Source organism: Rhinatrema bivittatum, chromosome 2 (genome assembly GCF_901001135.1).
Source record: "Rhinatrema bivittatum chromosome 2, aRhiBiv1.1, whole genome shotgun sequence".
In the NCBI taxonomy this organism is placed as follows: domain Eukaryota; kingdom Metazoa; phylum Chordata; class Amphibia; order Gymnophiona; family Rhinatrematidae; genus Rhinatrema; species Rhinatrema bivittatum.
Window position 1 is genome coordinate 223,890,113 of NC_042616.1, and position 17,084 is coordinate 223,907,196.

General features: G+C 42.3%; 1 protein-coding gene across 4 annotated transcripts in view; it reads right to left on the reverse strand.

Annotated features, from left to right (window-relative positions):
• ANKRD28 (ankyrin repeat domain 28) overlaps nucleotides 1-17,084 on the reverse strand; it is an 805,300-nt gene that overhangs the window by 675,443 nt on the left and 112,773 nt on the right. For all 4 annotated transcript variants that reach the window (XM_029589217.1, XM_029589218.1, XM_029589216.1 and 1 more), the window contains exon 2: nucleotides 16,897-16,980. In XM_029589217.1, the coding sequence (XP_029445077.1) occupies nucleotides 16,897-16,980 (84 nt within the window). The remainder of the gene's footprint in view (nucleotides 1-16,896; nucleotides 16,981-17,084) is intronic.

Genomic DNA, 17,084 nt, shown 5'->3' on the forward strand with positions numbered 1-17,084 from the left:
GACCCTATCCCCAATGGAAGGCAAAATTATTCGAGAGTAGCTTGCCATGTGCCCTGTACAGGAAACAGAAGAGAGGAACTTTTCTGTTCCAGAGAGCTGTGAACACATCCACCTCTACGGCCCCTCAGAGGCGGACAACCCTATTCGCTACTCTCTGGTCCAGGGACCATTCATGGGGTCTGAAGGACCAACTCAGACTGTCTGCCACCACATTCTCCAGACATGGCTCTTAACACCATCCCTTGAGAGCGAACCCAGGGTCCACAACTGGCCCACCTTCAGACACAGAAAGTAGGATCCCTTACGTCCTGCTTCTTGATGTAAAACATCACCACTTGTTTGTCTGTCTGAATTAGTACAATGTTGTTGGACAGCTATTCTCTGAAAGCCCATACTGCGTATCGCATCACCTGCGCTCCAGGAAGTTTATCTACTACTCACACTCCTGGGCGGACAACAGTTGTGCCATAAGGAATGACATGAATGGTTGCAACCATGTGGCCTAACAACCTCAACATGTGCCAAGCTGATGTCTGTTTACTCTTGGATCTCTGCCACAATGGCTATCAGGGTGACAGCCTATTCCTGCAGAAGGAAGGCTCTGGCCTGAGTTGTGTCTAGCAGAGCTCCAATAAATTCCAATTGAAGTGACAGGCCGCGATGAGACTTGGGGTAGTTGACAAAGCCGGGTGACTCCAACACCCAGATGGTCACATGCACTGACTCGTCAACAGCTGCCTGAGATATGTTCTTGACCAGCCAATCATCCAGATAGAGTAACACATGCACCCTCAGTCTGTGAAGGTGCATTGCCACCACAGCTAAGCATTTTGTGAAGAAATGTGGGGCTGACGCCAGAACAAATGACAGACCGCTTTCCCACCACAAATCTGAGGAACTTCCAGTGACTGGGAAATCTATGTGAGTGTAGATGTCCTTTGGCTCAAGAGAGCATGGCCATTCCCCTTTTTGCAGAAAACAGATGAAGGCGTGCAGGGAAATCATCTTGAATTTTTCCCTCCTGAGAAACTTGTTCAAGGCCCTTAGGTCTAGAATGGGATGGAACCCGCCAGTTTCTTTGGAATCGGGAAGTACCAGAACTAAAATCCTCACCCTCTTTGCCTGGTGGAAAGGGTTCAACCACTCTGGCCATTAAGAGGAAGAAAAAATAAATCTGATAGATACTATCAGGAGATATTATTTTCAGAGAAAAACAGTATCTCCTGATGTGCTACTAGCCCCCAAGACAGGCTTGGAGAACGCTTTGTTAGGACACCCAATAGATTTATTTTATATTCCGCATAATCCATCCATTCAACAGATTAACAAACATAAAATCAAAATAAAACAATTTACAGACTATACTAAAAAGAATAACTGCAATAAAACATATGTCCTGTACAAACCAACGCACATTCTCAGTCTTTAATCTTCTTCCCCACTGTATGCATTCCTAAATAATTCAGTTTTCAATAATTTCCTAAATCTTAAATAACCCTGCTCTTGTTGCAGCCATACAGGTAGTCTATTCCACATAAAAGGCACTGCAATTGAATATGCTCTTGATCTGGTAACACTAAGATGTTAATCCTGTATAGAAGGCATAATTAGTAAGTCTTGAGAGGTAGATCTTAGTGTACAGGTAGGGACATATTTAGCAAGTTTACCTGCCACCCCATTTGATTTTATCTTAATGAGTTTATATATGATGGCATACATTTTAAACTGGAAACCAATGTGATTTCTGCAAATATGGCTCAAGAGAAAGCCTCCAAGGTAAATTAAATATCACCTTGACTGCAGCATTTTGAATCAATTGGATTTTTAACAAATTAACTGGCATTCCTGCATAAATACCATTACCTTAGTTCAGATAGCTGAGAACTAATGCCTGGTCAATTAAAAATCATCAACTAATAAAATGTTTCTTAAACACCTTAAAACAATTTTAAAAAATGCCATCTAGGTTACCTTTTTAACCTAAGCCTTCAGTGTCAATGTAGAATCCAACATAATACCTAAATTATGGGTCTCCGCTTTCATGCCAGGTGATTATCAAAATTCACGGTCAACACGGGTTGGAAATAGGTTCTCCCTAACAATAACAATAAAATATTCGTTTTTTTCACAGTTGAACAATTCATTTTCTATCAACCAGCCCTTAACTGCTTTCATACTTTGCTGAAATTACTCCACTAGGCAGCTTTGACCGCTGAGGAAGGCATTGTTGCCGAAATAAGAGCCTGTGTGGGGTTGGATCTAACTTTTGTATTTGCAACATGGTGGGGAAATCTGCAGTCGATTTGAAGACCAACAAGATAATCTATTAGTTGTGTGGATTATTTTTCTTCACTTTACAAGTCATTTTATGTATGTCTCAAGAACCGGTATATGATTGATATGATGAGTGCTTTTAACTGATTATGCTTATAGCCCATTGCAGGCAAGAGGCATAAGAACATAAGACATGCCACACTGGGTCAGACGAAGAGTCCATCAAACCCAGTATCCGGTTTCCAACAGTGGCCAATCCAGGTCACAAGTACCTGGCGAGTACTCAAAACATTAAATAGATGATGGAAGCCGATAGAAATACAAACACCAATGTATTCTGATAGCAAGTTCTAAGCATTTGAAGTTATTCAGTATTAACATAAAAAATACCTTTTTAAGATCAAGTCAAGATTTACATTTTTGTAAAGAATTGGTTTTGCACCTCTTTTTTTTAATTTATTGATAGAAATTTCTGTGGTGCTGTGCTTACGATATTGCACAATGCATAAATGGGCATGTTCAGTGAGGCTCAAAGTTCGAGAAACTTTGTTATACGTTTTCCATGCCAGGCTCCATCAGATGATGACACACATGCATGAGGACTACCATCCCGCTTGACCTAAGAGAATTTCCCAATCCAAACCTACGAGGAGAAGTAGCAGTCTTTTAGGAGTGGTCAAAATATGTTCTAATCATGGTTCTAAATATGTTTCTTATAGCAACAGAGTCTGTTGCAAATCTGGAGATCTTGGCAATTCATAATTCTGTATGGGGGATTTGTTTAATGTATGGCCCTCTTACCTTTTTAAGTTCCTACCCATTGACTCTGTTACGTTTGGCGGCTCACAGGACTGCCCCTGAGCTGCCGCCCGACGCTGCCAGAGGCCTCCTGTCATGGGAGAATGCTGCCATTGCTGCACACCGCCGATCACCACCTCCCCTTAGGCTTGCACATGTGCGCACATAATATAGTTTCCACGATAGTAAATTCAGAGTGGTATGTCCCGATGACATCAGCCCTATCAGGCTATTTAAGAAACGGCCGTGCAGCATTGCCTCACCTCAGCATTGAGTCTCCTGCCTAGAGCTGTGCGAGTTCCTGATGCGTTCCTGTTGTCCAGCCTTCCCTTGCCCAGCATGCCTTGTTCAGTATTTCTTGTGGGTCTTCATCCATCCTTGGCCTGACATCCTGATACTGACCTCTTGTTTTGGACCTGACCACGACTGCCTGCCGCCTGGACCTGATCTCTTGCCTTGCACCTGACTATGCTTGCTTGCAGCCTGCCCCAACCCTTGGCCTGACCTAGTATGTCCAGCCTGCTGCCTGTGCTGACCCTGGCATGCCCTTCGACTCTTGCTTTCTGCACCGCCCTTGGGACCCTCCTAAGTCCTGCCAGCCGCCAAAAGCGTTCAGTCTGTGGAGAGGCAGCTGGAATAGATGAAGGTCAAGCCTGTCCTGCATCAGGGTGTGTTCGCCAGCTGTCGACATAGGCCTCCCCTTAGGCATGTGTATGCATATTATAGGCCCTATGGAAGGAAACAGAGGCACGTTTCCTGATGACATTGGCCCTATCAAGCTATTTAAGCAAAAGCCCCACAGCATTGGTCGCCTCAGCAACAGCTCTCCTATCTAGAGCAGTGTGTGTTATTCCTGCCTTCCTGGTTCCTTGTTTCTGTGTTCCCATCGTCCAGTCTTGCCTTGCCCAGCCTGTCTTATCCAGTGTTTCTTGTGTCTTCGTCCATTCTTGACCTGATTTCCTGATACTGACCTCTTGGCTTTGGACTTTACCAAGACTGCCTGCCGCCTGTCCTGGTATCTCCAGCCTGCTGCCTGCCCTGACCCTGGCATGCCCTTGCACTCTTGCTCTCTACACTGCCCTTGGGACCCATCTAAGTCTTTTAAGCCTCCAAAACCCAAGGGCTCAACCTGCAGGGGAGACTGCTAATATTGGCAAAGCTCCAGCCTGTCCCGCATCAGGGTGCGTTTGCCAGCTGTCGGTGTAGGCCTTGTAGGTTCGCCTCAGGCTGCGTCAACTACGCCACAGCATAAAGGACTCACACCCATGCTAGTCATCACAGATTGAATTTTTTACTTAATTTTAATGCAGATATGAAGAATTTTGTTTTAGATTTTAATTTACATATTGATGCGTGTCCGATGTCAAAGAGTTGTAAAATTATTTTGACAACTATGGTTGGATTGGTTGGTTGCAGATTATTCAGCAATCCACCCATAAACTTTGCCATACTCTTAGCCTTTTATTCTTGAAATCTAAATCACCTTGTTATGCTAGCTATGATCTTATGTGTTTTGAAAGCCCCTGATGTGATCATTTTAGGATTAGATTGTATACAGTCATATCAGTTGCTTCTGTTGCTTTACATGCATCACGAATTAGAGTTATGAAGCAGAGCCAGTTTGAGGTTGAGAAACTTCATGAGATTTGGATTCCTGAACTAACTGCAAATGTGAGTGATTCTGCGAGTGCTGTTGCTATATGGAATCAGTCCCTACAATGTGCTTTAAATTCGATTGTTCAGCTTAGAAATGTGAACCTTAATAGGCATCACAAGGCCTCTTGGTACAATAATCTTTTGGCCATGGAACAGCAAATCTGTTGTGCTGAAAAGTGCTGGTGAAAAACAAAGGCTTCTTATGGCTCACAGTTGTATTTAGCTCTGCTAAACGATTTTAGAACACTGGCAGATTTAAAAAGGCATCACTATTCCGTATGCATTCAAGCCACACCTAGTCATCCTCATGAGTTTTCTACACTGTTAGATCTTTAACATTGTGTATACATCCTAATGTTAATTGGAAATTAGATTTAGCTCTGATGGGTTTGTTCAATTTTTTTATGATAAAGTGGGCAGTAAGAGTTTTTATCTTATCTTAAACTCAACTCCTTTTTTTGATCTAAGACTGGATTCTGCTAGACTTGGAATCAGTTCAATACGGTTTCTTCTAGTGAAGTTGCACCAATTATTGCTGGCATAAAAAACACTTGCCTTTTGCTGACTGGTTTAATGCTCCCATGATGCTTTTAAGAGAAGATTTAGCAGAATTCATTACCACCTTTGTGAACTGCTCTTTAAGTGAGGGCTCTGTACCTTATAAACTGAAGATGGCATCAGTTTGGCCAGTGCTAAAAATACCTAAATTTGATTCAACTAATTTGGGGAATTATCACCCAATTTCCAACCTTCTTTTCTTGGCTAAGCTCTTAGAAAAGATAATGTTCCACAACTTTTTTTTTTTTTTTTTAATTATTATTGAAGAGAAATCACTGTTGGATGATAAGTTTGGTTTAGAGACTGCACACAATACCAACTCTCTACTCTCTACATTTGATGTAATTTGCTGAGGATTTGATAATGTTGATTTTTTTTTCTATGTTAGATCTTTCATCAGCTTTTGATACTATTGATCATACAATCATGGTGCAATGCTTGAAACAGTTTGGTCTGTCCTCTGTTCTAAAGTGGTTTCAATCTTTTAGCAGCTCATTTTCAAAGAGCTGAAAATCAAGTTCAGAAGGGAGAAATTACTACTTACCTGATAATTTCCTTTTCTTTAGTACAGACAGATGGATGCAGAACTAGTGGGTTACGCACCTCTACCAGCAGATGGACACACAGCAAAGCTGACATCATGGATATATATACCCCTGCACTGACATCAGCCTGCCAGTATTCTCAGCAAAAGCCAACTGTAGGGGAGCCTGCGAAGGAGAAGCACGCTGAGAGCGATTTCAGCGTGTCCGGAACAGCTAAGGCGAGAAGGACGGAGAAGGAAGTACAACAACCCGCCCCGGTACAACTTAACTCCGCCTACCTCTGACGTCATTTTGAGCCCGACTGCCCCTATTTAAATCGGGGGCTGCAATGAGGAAAGCGGGAGCCTGCGAAGGAGAAGCACGCTGAGAGCGATTTCAGCGTGTCCGGAACAGCTGAGGCGAGAAGGACAGAGAAGGAAGTACAACAACCCGCCCCGGTACAACTTAACTCCGCCTACCTCTGACGTCATTTTGAGCCCGACTGCCCCTATTTAAATCGGGGGCTGCGGCGCGCAGCCACCGGCGCGCTGCCGAAGCCGTGCGCCCCTGGTAGAGATTTGACTCTTTGAATAAGATCTCTACTTGTGTATTTAAACATCGATGGGAAAAAAGAGGAAGGCCAAAATGGTGGTATCCACTCCAGTCAGGAAGGAAGTTTCAGGACCAATGGACCATCACCTCACAAGAATGGTGAGTCAACCTTCTAGGGAGGTTATTCCTGATATATCCTTTTCCTCTGGTGCTTCCTTAAGTCCTGCCAGTAACCAGTGTCTCAATATATCTGCTGAGGAAACTGGGGCTACAGGTATCGCCCCAGGTACGCCAGCTTTAATAACATCAGCTGTGTCAGCAGATCTACCAGCAGGCCAGGAAGGACTGTTACTAACAGATGGGGGTAGACAAATGATTTCTGAAAAACTGAATGATGATGAAATAGTCAATCCTGAGAACATAACGCTGGTAGATGTGTGGAAGGCGGTTACAAAATTGGAGAAGTTGCTATCTTCATCCATGAGACAGTCCTCCAATTTTTCTAAAGAAACAGGGAAAACCCTGGATGATCATGACAAAAGACTACAACAGTTAGACATGCAATCTGGTACTTCGTCTAAGCAAATAACAGCTTTGCAAGCCACTGGGACAACTTATATCAAAGATTCTTTGATTATGTATAGAAAACTGGAAGGCCTAGAAAATGCCATGAGAAGAAAAAATTTAAGGTTTTTAAATTTCCCTTTTACTAGGTTATTATCTTCTCAAGAATTATTTGCTAAATATACTAAGGAAATTCTGAGTATTACAAAAGAATTGGCTATATCTAAAATGTTTTATGTTTCAACAAGGAGAAGAGAGGTATTATTACCTGAGGGGGAAATAGAGGCATTAACTACAGATAGTCCTAATCTAACAGCCTTATTGGAGGCCTCAGTGGATGACATCCAGTCTAGATCTACCTTAATAGTAGAATTTAGCCTAGAACAGGATAAAAATTTAGTACTTCAGAAGTACTTTAGAAACAAAGAATTTAGTTTTTGCGGTCAGAAAATCCAGGTGTTCCCGGATGTATCAAAGGATACACAAGCAAGAAGAAAACAGTTGCTGTTATTAAGACAGAAGGTATTGGCCCTTGGGGCAACCTTCTATCTTAAATTTCCCTGCAAATGTCTAGTTACTTATCAAAAGAACAGATTTGTTTTTCAGGAACCAACTCATCTTGAAAATTTTCTTGCAGATAAAGGAGGACAGGTCATTGTAACAACCCCAGAAATTGGGAATATTTAACTGGTATTAATAATTGCAAGGTTCATCTCCAAATATTAGCTTGTTGTTTGAGTTATTTTCCTTGAAAAATATCTTTGGATGGTTCCCCATAATGTGGGCTGGTTGTTTGGTTTCATATTAATAATTATGTGAAAGTATTTCTTTTTCCTCTTGTTTAATTAATGATGATGTAAATCAAACTTTTCTTTTTTCATGTGCATTGTTAAATGGCAAGAAATTCAATAAAGTATAAATTTAAAAAAAAAAAAAAGCCAACTGTGGACAAATTAACAAAAACTTGGATTATTTACAAATAACCACTCCAGTACTCAGCCAACAGGAAACCACTGAGCTCAGACAAGGAGTGCAATGACATTAGTCTAGGGACTGGACTGACAGTTAGCAGTACTCCCTGGAACATGTAGTCACGCAGGAGGACCATAGCACAACCATTTGGCAGCCAAGGGCGGGAAGGTGGAGCCACTTGTCTGTACTAAAGAAAAGGAAATCATCAAGAAAATAGTCATTTCTCCTTTCTTAGTGTTCAGACAGGTGGATCCAGAACAAGTGGGATGTACCAAAGCTACTTCCAAACAGGGTGGGAGGCTGCCCACGGTCCAGTCAAAACTGCATTCCGAAGGCTGAGCCCTCCCAGGCTTGCACATCCAGGCGATAATGCCTGGAAAAGGTATGTAAGGAGGACCACGTCGCAGCTCGGCAAATCTAGATGCGAGAATCTGATCTCTGCCCCTGATCCCTGCCCCTGATCCCTAACCTGACTAGGCAATGGTTGCTCAGCATCCACATACGCGGCCGTGACTACCTCCCTTTATCCTGCAGGTGCACTGGTTCCTGAGATGTTCAGAAACCTCAAAATACCTCAAAATATGCCTCTTAACATCCAAGCATCATAACAGGCAATATTCATCCGCATCTCTCTCTCTGTCCAGAGACGGCAGGGAAACTGATTGATTCAAATGGAAATCCGAGACCACCCTGGGCAAAAAAGACGGAACAGTACGTATCTGTATCACCCCCAGAGTGCCTGGCAAGACAATGCCTGAAGTTCGGAGATTCTTCGTGTAGAACAAACCGCCACAAGAAACACCATTTTCAATGTAAGAAACCTCAAGGACAAGCTAAGCAGCGATTGGAAGGTGGAACCCGGCAAGAAATCCAAAACCAAATTGCTAATGCTCCAGTCGGATAGGAATATGAAGTTATGATTCTGACAAATCCAGTGATGTCAAATTCCCCTGACTGTACTGCCATTATCACAGAGTATAAGGTTTCCATGTGAAATCGAGTCACTGCAAATGACGGTTGACTCCCTTGAGATCTAGGATGGAGCAATAGGAACCTTCCTTCTTTGGCTCAACAAAGTAAACGGAATATCAGCCCATATTTTCTTGGGACCTGGGCACTGGAACTACAATCCACAGGCTGAGTCATCTTGATAACATACACTACACTGCTAGTCTTCTGTGTAGAGTTGCAGGGAGACACCATGAAGATGACCCGAGGAACACTAAAACTCCAGAGCATAACAGTCTCATCACTTTCAGCACTCACCGCCGATAAAATAGAAAGAGGCAATCCCCTATCTCCTGCTCCCGGGGGTAGGTCAGCACACATTCATTGAACAATGCGGGGGGTGGGGGGCACCACTACCTGAGCCTTCTGGGTTGCTGGGTAGAAAGGACCAAGTCCTGCCCAAGGGCCAAATCCTCTATAGGGACAAAAACATCTGAAACCCCTCTCTCGTGCCGAAAGAGCGCAGCATCTGCGTTAGTCCTCTGAAAACCAAGGAATCTGGGCCTTACCCCACTTATTGGCCATATTCTCCAGCTCACTCCCAAACAAGAGTGCTCTTTTAAAGGCCAATTTAGAAAGACTAGACTTTGAAATTGTATCGGCCAACCAATTCCTGAGCCATAGCTGGCATCTGGCTGCTACTACCGAAGCCACCCCTCTGGCCGGAGTGCGGATCAGATCACAGCCTGCATCAGACAAAAAGGCAGTTACTGGTTCCATCACTGCCCTAGAACTCACACCTGATTTGTTGACTTCTTGAGAAAGTAAGCAAGAGGAAGCAACAAGAGAGCAACATGAAACTATTTGCAAATTCATTGCCATTGCTTCAAAGGCTTGCTTAAGGATGACCTCAAGTCTTCTATCTTAAGCATCCTTCAATGCCGCTCCCCTTTCCACGGGAACAGTTGTGCGCTTGGATTCAGCACACATAAGCTCATCCACTTTCAGAAAATGCAACTACTCCCTCACAGCTGGATCCAAAGGTTACAACCCTTCCAAGGTTCGTCCCCCTTTAAAATTAGCTTCAGGGCACCCCATTCAAGATCAATTAATTCTTGAAGAGCCTCCATAATAGACAGAAAGATGAGGCTTTACACAAAGAAGTCAATATGGGATCTTTCTTTGGCTCCGACAAGTAATCAGCCCCCCCACCCCAGTACTCCTAGCATCTTCAATGTCTGAGAAATCAGAGCCAGTAACTCATCTCTATGAAAGAAACGCAACATAGATCTACACGGCTCCAGCCCCAGAGGAATCTCCCCATCCTCCATGGAATAAGGATCGGTTTCATTATCCGGGCCATCCAGGTCCCTATCGGAGCACCACGCAACAGGCCTAGACTTACTTCAACACTTACCGCAATACCAGGTGCGCGGGGATTGTCAGACTGATCTTGAATCGCTATTAACTGGGGCCAACGACTGAACCTGAAGAAAAACCTGCAACCCTTGAAAAAATTCTACCTAAGAAAAGGTAGATAGATCCAAGCCAAAACTAGGGGGTGTTAGTACTGTCCCCAATGAACTACCTTCCCCCGCTGAGAAACCAGTTAGGGGAGTCCCAATTCCAGGCAAGATCTCTGGCAACTTTGTTCCCTTTCCCGCAATAAGCTGGGAAGGACCGGGCTTAACCCACTGATTCTGGACCCACCTGTCTGAACGCTAAGAAATTCTATTTTTCTCATCAGGCTGAATGCTGATGTTCCTCAGGGTTCGGCCTTATCTGTACCATTATTCAATATCTATATTTTTCCAATTTAATAGATATAATATTCAGTTCTCTGTGCCTATTCTATCACCTATAACAGAGACATTTGAGAAGATCACCTACTGTCTGAAATCAATTAAGAAACTGAAATACTTTGTTTAGCCAGATTTCCTTCCGCTGACATTCTCAATTTTCTTACTGACAGCGGCATGCAGATCTCTATTGTCAGACAAGTTTGTAATTTAGGATTTTCTATGGATTCTTCTTTATCTTTGCTACTCCAAGTTTGGAATGTTGTAAAATCTTCATTTTATAAATTGCAGATGCTCCAACTATGAAAACTTGTCTGGTCAGTTTCAGATTTAATGACTGTCACCCATTTGTTAGTGATCTGTTCTAGATTTATTGCAATGTGCTCTATATTGGACTCCATCAATCAAGTTTCCGTGCATTGCAAATTGTGCAAAATTCCACTGAATGAGTTGTTGCCGGATTACAGATCTTAGTCCTGGGGGGATTCTGCGCTAAATTCTCCCCCTGCACAAAATTGCCAAATTCTGCGTAGAAAATGGCAGAGGAGACCCCAGCATGCCACGAACCTATATGAGGAGATTGAGAAGGAATGTGTATGTGTGTGAGAGATTGGGAGCTGGTGTGTATGAAAAAGGGATCGTGTGTATATGAGGGTGCTAGCCTGTGTCAATGGATTGTATATGTGTGTGAGAGAACCTGTGTGAAGGGGTGCATGAGAGACATAGGTAGCCTGTGTGAGGATGTGTGTGTGACAGAGAAAGGGAACTTGATTGGGTGTGTATGCAGGAGAGAGGGACCCTGTATGAGGGAATGTGTGTGTGCGAGAGAATGAGGGAGCCTGTATGAGGGTGTGTGTACATTACTCCTGGGGGAATTCTGCGCACAAAAACTTAAAATTCTGCAAACTTTATATTGGTCAAAACAACACAGTTTACATGACAGTATTTAAGTAATCATCACCATACCACGGCAAAAGATGCTGTAGCCTTAATTATTGAGAACAAAGAGACCTCATACAAATGTGGCTGGGTTACCCTTTGCAGTGCCCAAAACGCCACTCAGGTTGTGTGCAGTAAGGATATAAATGTTGGCACTGGCCCAGTGCCAACATTTATATCCTTACTGCACACTCCGCTACAACGCTACCAACGCTACGATAAGTAAAATGTTATGACAATAATGATGATAATTTCTCACTGCCTAACTTTTTGCTAGTAAACCGACACAAGTTGTCCTTACTTTCATCCTTTAACAAAGAGACCGATGATTTGAACTTTGATGACGGTGCACTCAGAAAAGTTATCACCGCACAACCTGAGTGGCGTTTTGGGCACTGCAAAGGGTAACCCAGCCACATTTGTATGAGGTCTCTTTGTTCTCAATAATTAAGGCTACAGCATCTTTTGCCGTGGTATGGTGATGGTATTTAGAAATTGGTCAGTTTAAGATTCCATCTCTTTGACAGTTTTTTGTTTTTTCAAGTATTTAAGTAATTACATTTAAATTAATAAAAAAGTTATTAGAGATGCAGAATTTTAAATATTTTGAGTAGAATTTCCCTAGAAATTCTACTATAAAAGTGTCCCTTCCACTTGGCTCTCCCTACTCCCCTGGCCACTTTGCCCTCTCAGGCCCAAACTCCTCCACACAGGAAGAAACATATTCCACCATCATAGATTTCAGATACTTAGGCTTGCAATTTGGAACTGAAGTTTCAACTCTATATCAATCACAAGGAAAAGATAAGTGTAATACATTGGGTCAGATTTTAAAACTTAGGCGCGGGCATAGATTTGTGCGCACAACCCGGCGCGCACAAATCTACGCCTGATTTTATAACATGTGTGCGCATGTTGTAAAATCCGGGGTCGGCGCACGCAAGGGGGTGCACACTTGTGCACCTTGCGCGTGCCGAGCCCTAGGGGAGCCCTAATGGCTTTCCCTGCTCCATCCAAGGCCGCTCCGAATCGGAGCGGCCTTGGATGGAGCGGCCTCAGAGGGAACTTTCTTTCCGCCACCCCCCATCTTCCCCTACCTAACCTGCCCCCCAGCCCTATCTAAAACCCCGCCTTACCTTTGCTCGCGAAGTTGTGCCTGCCTCCGGACAGGCGTAGGTTACCGCACCAGCGACGGCTGGCCCGCAATCCCAGGCATAGTGGCAAATGGCCACTGTGCCTGGAGGCTCCTGCCCCGCCCCCTTTTTCAAGCCCCAGGACATATGCGCATCCCGGGGCTTGCGCGCATTGCCGAGCCTATGCAAAATAGGCTCGGTGCATGTAACCCTTTTAAAATCCGCCCCATTGTTACTAAGAAGAACACAATATATTATATAAGACTGTCAATGGACATTCACTGTTGCACATTAATTTAAAAAAATATTTAAAAAAAATTGAACTTTTGACCAATGATTATGCATAAGGCCGAGTCAAAGTATTTTACTATATGATGAATCCTAGTATGATGGTCATATATGCTAATTTTATTTATGAGTTGTTATAATTTAGGCGTCTTATATTAATGTCTTACTTCAGGATTGTGTTGACTCTTAATATAGTATTACTTAAAGACTGCCATGTAAATTGTGTTATTTTGACCAATATAAAGGATGCAGAATTTTACAGAATTTTAAGTTTTTGTGCACAGAATTTTACATTTTTTTGCGCAGAATTCCCACAGGAGTAAGAACTGGTCACACATCTCCAATACTGCAGGACTTTTGCTGGCTACCCATTATTTGGATATTAAAATTTAAGGTACTGTTATTAGTATTCAAGGCCATTTATGGCCTTGATCCCAATTAATTTTGTTAAGATTTCTCCACCAGTATGACCATTGAGATCAGCTTCAAGGAATTTGTTAATATAACCTCCCATCCAGCAGCTTAAGACTCAGTCTCTTGGGAACATCTTTTTTGTATAGTGGGGCAAAACCTGAGGAACACTTTACCAGATGAGTTTAGGATAGAAAAATCTCTTCTGAGGTTTAAGGAATTGCTAAAAATGCACCTCTTTAAGCAGGCTTTCTGAAGTAGATTATGGAGTCATTTAAAATGATTAATCTGGAAGCAGCTAAGTCCACACTTGAGAAGCATTTTTGTCTTTTGGTATTATCTGTATCTTATTATGTTTTTAAGTTTATTTTGGCATTTGTAATTATGAATGGATTACTGTAAACCACCTAGAAATGTTGATAGTGCAGGTTATACACTTTTTAAATAAATATGCATGCTGTATCCTCTAAGGCTCAAAATAAGACTTTTCCCAGTTGATTCAGCTGTGGATCCTGCAGTGATTTCACAACTCTCTCTCAAGTCTATTGCCACAGAAAAGCACATGGATTTTATCAGTACATTGTCCAGGTAAGCATATATAAATATCCCTAGTTCCTGAAGAATTGCTACTTAGAGCAAACAGCACTTTTGAGAACACCTCTGGAGCAGATATCATGCTAAATAGTAAGGGGCTCTATGCTGAAAATGCTGATAGTGTCACCAGAAGGACTTCTGCTTAATGGTGAAAAACTTGATAGGAATGCGGAAATAGAGTTCTTGTATACAGGTATACAGAAAATCCTTCAATCTTACTGCCATAATGATGGATAAGTCTCAAGGCACCACCAAATTTAAACAAGCACCTGACAAAGGAATCACTGCTATGTCTAACAAATGCCTCATCTTCTGCAGGACTTCTCTATCCTCATCTTCTGCAGGACTTCTCTGTCTCCTGGGATTTTAAAGCAAACAATCTTTGGTCTGTGTAATCCAAACAATGGCATAACCTTTTATCACTCTTACAACTGATTTGGCCCTTACTGATGCAATCCAGACTTCCCAGTACCAATGAGATTTCCCAGCCCCAGTACCTCCTTCAGGGCAGGAAGAATAGGAAGACTACTTAAGACACTTTTCAGCTTGCTTCTTCCCAGTTCTGAGTGGGCAGGGAGCTATGAGACTGGAAGTTCCAGGAAGGTATAAAAGTAAACCTCTTTCTGTAGTCCTCAAAGGATCTGTAAGGCAAGTACCTCTGAGGTGCTCTCTGGTGACAGGAAAGTCATCTTACTCTGTCAAATCTTACCCAGATGCGAGACAAGTAGATATTTACTTTCAAAGAGTAAGCCAATCAAGTGCTCCTCTGAGGAAATGTCAGTCAATCACTAATTTAGCTACAGGCCCTTTAGCTAGCACTGTAAGGTACTTGGCTGTCAGTCTTATGAGAGATACAAGAGAACTAGACTCGCATCTATCTTTCCCTGCCATCAGATTTTTCTCCTCCAGCTGGTGAGCTCACTTCATGATAACTATGAGCATATACGCTGAGGCCCCTGCATACTATAATATGGCCCCATTAAGCTCATAATATCCTTTTTTGGAGATATTTCCTTGTGCCCATCCATGCTATCTTGCAGAGTAATTGTTTCCTCAACAGAATAGCTGCATGCTTTTATAGTCTTGATACAGCATTCCCAACTCAGGAACATGTCTCATTAGTCCACGGCTTCCTTCAGTAGCCTCTGTAGTTTTGAAAGACATTACAGAATGATTCTCTTGCATGCTGAGTGAGCCCATTCCTTCTCTATAATCTTTTATCACAGGGTGAACAGGCAGACTTTTTAAATCTGCCTTCCTGAACTTATCAGGCTTCTCTGTTTCTAACATGAAAAACAATACCACCTTTGTGGTTAACCACCATCTAATTCTGCAAATAACTGAGTCCTTCTAGTCACCAGCTCCTCTTTTGTACAGAATGGCACTACCAAGGATACTGGAGATATCTTTCTGGAAGGAGTTGGTTGTCAGAAAAGGGTCTAAACGGCTTAACTGTCTCTCTCTGGTGGGGAAAGAAGCGTTTTGAGTTGAAGACTGAAAACGTTTGATGCTTTCCTTATAAAGCTTAGATTCAGTTCAAAATAGAGAGCCAATATCTTTTCAGTATTACCCCCTTCCAAGGTCTCATCCACTGCTGCCCACCCTTCCTGCTTTTGGAATCCAGAAGCCTCGCCACCCTCTCTGATCTGCCAGCCTGCAGACTGAGCAGATTGATTAGGCACTACTGAGACAATATATTCTCCATGAACGTTGTCTTAAAATCAATTGCTGGTTGTTTCTAACCCTTGCATCTGGTACAGGACAAACTTGGCAATCGATACACATGCCTTTCTACCACCAGATAATGCTTTCCCTCACAAAAGCAAATAGGGCTTAGCCAGCTAGATGTCAACAATTTCAGGCTCATATCCTCAGCACATAGCCCTCTGGAGGTCCCACAATCACAAGGAATCCATGGATGAAATTGGCCTTAATCATATTTTGGAAACTAGACCAAGTTTTTTTCAAATTGTGATACAGGCCATCTGTTAGAAGCTTATCAGGCAGTGGAATAAGCCTCAGCTGTACCATCGGAACCACTGGGCCACCCATGGGTAGAACAGAGGCATGCAATATGAGAATACTACTTTTGCATTCCTGCAATCCCAAGTGAAATCTGAGGGAGGAGAAGCAATAGAAGGAATCTTGGAAGGAAGGCAGCATCATGAGAACGTATACATACAAGAGTGACACTGATCAGCCAAACCAGCAGGTACTATTATCCTACATGACCCAAACTGGCAAGACATAATTGAACACAAATGCTCTTTAACCAAAGCAAATTTAAGCTTCTAAAACTGGTAAGAGAAAACAATCAGATGAAACCTCAAAACTGAAAATTTTGAAATAAGAACCCAAGAGATAAATTAATCTGAAACAGATCTCCTTGCCTGGCAGGACAATACTGAGGTACAGGAGTGGGGCCTAGGAAAATGCATATGTGTTTCACTTAGAAGTCAAGAGAATGATATACTGCATATGTACTCCTACTGGCTCACAGCTAGCCTTTAAGGACATAGTCATGTGGAAATTTAAATAGCCATGAGGAAAGTCGGCGGGAAAAATAGTATAGTTTGACTGAAACTAAGGGAAGGGAAAGAGAATGAGTAGAAGCATGTGTCCCATATATTGACAGATAATATAGGCTAAAATCTAAAGAGCAAAAACTTTAACATATCAGCAAAAGACAACTGCTTAACAATGCAATGAAAACTGGATGCAGTAACTTTTCCTTCAAGTCAGAGTTTTACAAACAATATTTATCTATACTTTAAAAATCACTTCTAGTCCATTTAATTGAAAACAGGCAAATGAAACAAATCCCACAACTGCAAAATTATTAAAACAATCAAATCAAAATTATGTAAAATTAATTTTCATTTTTACCTGGAAGTTAACATCTTCTTTCTTAAATATCAGTGCCCGGACTTCATCAGGGTCCCCATTAAATATGGCCTGAACTAGTGGTGGCTGCAAATCAAATAAATGTAAGAATGAGTGTGTAAAAGTAACATCTTAAGTTCAGCATGTGTTTTTCTAAAGACATAACATTTAAATGTCAAGTTAAGATGATA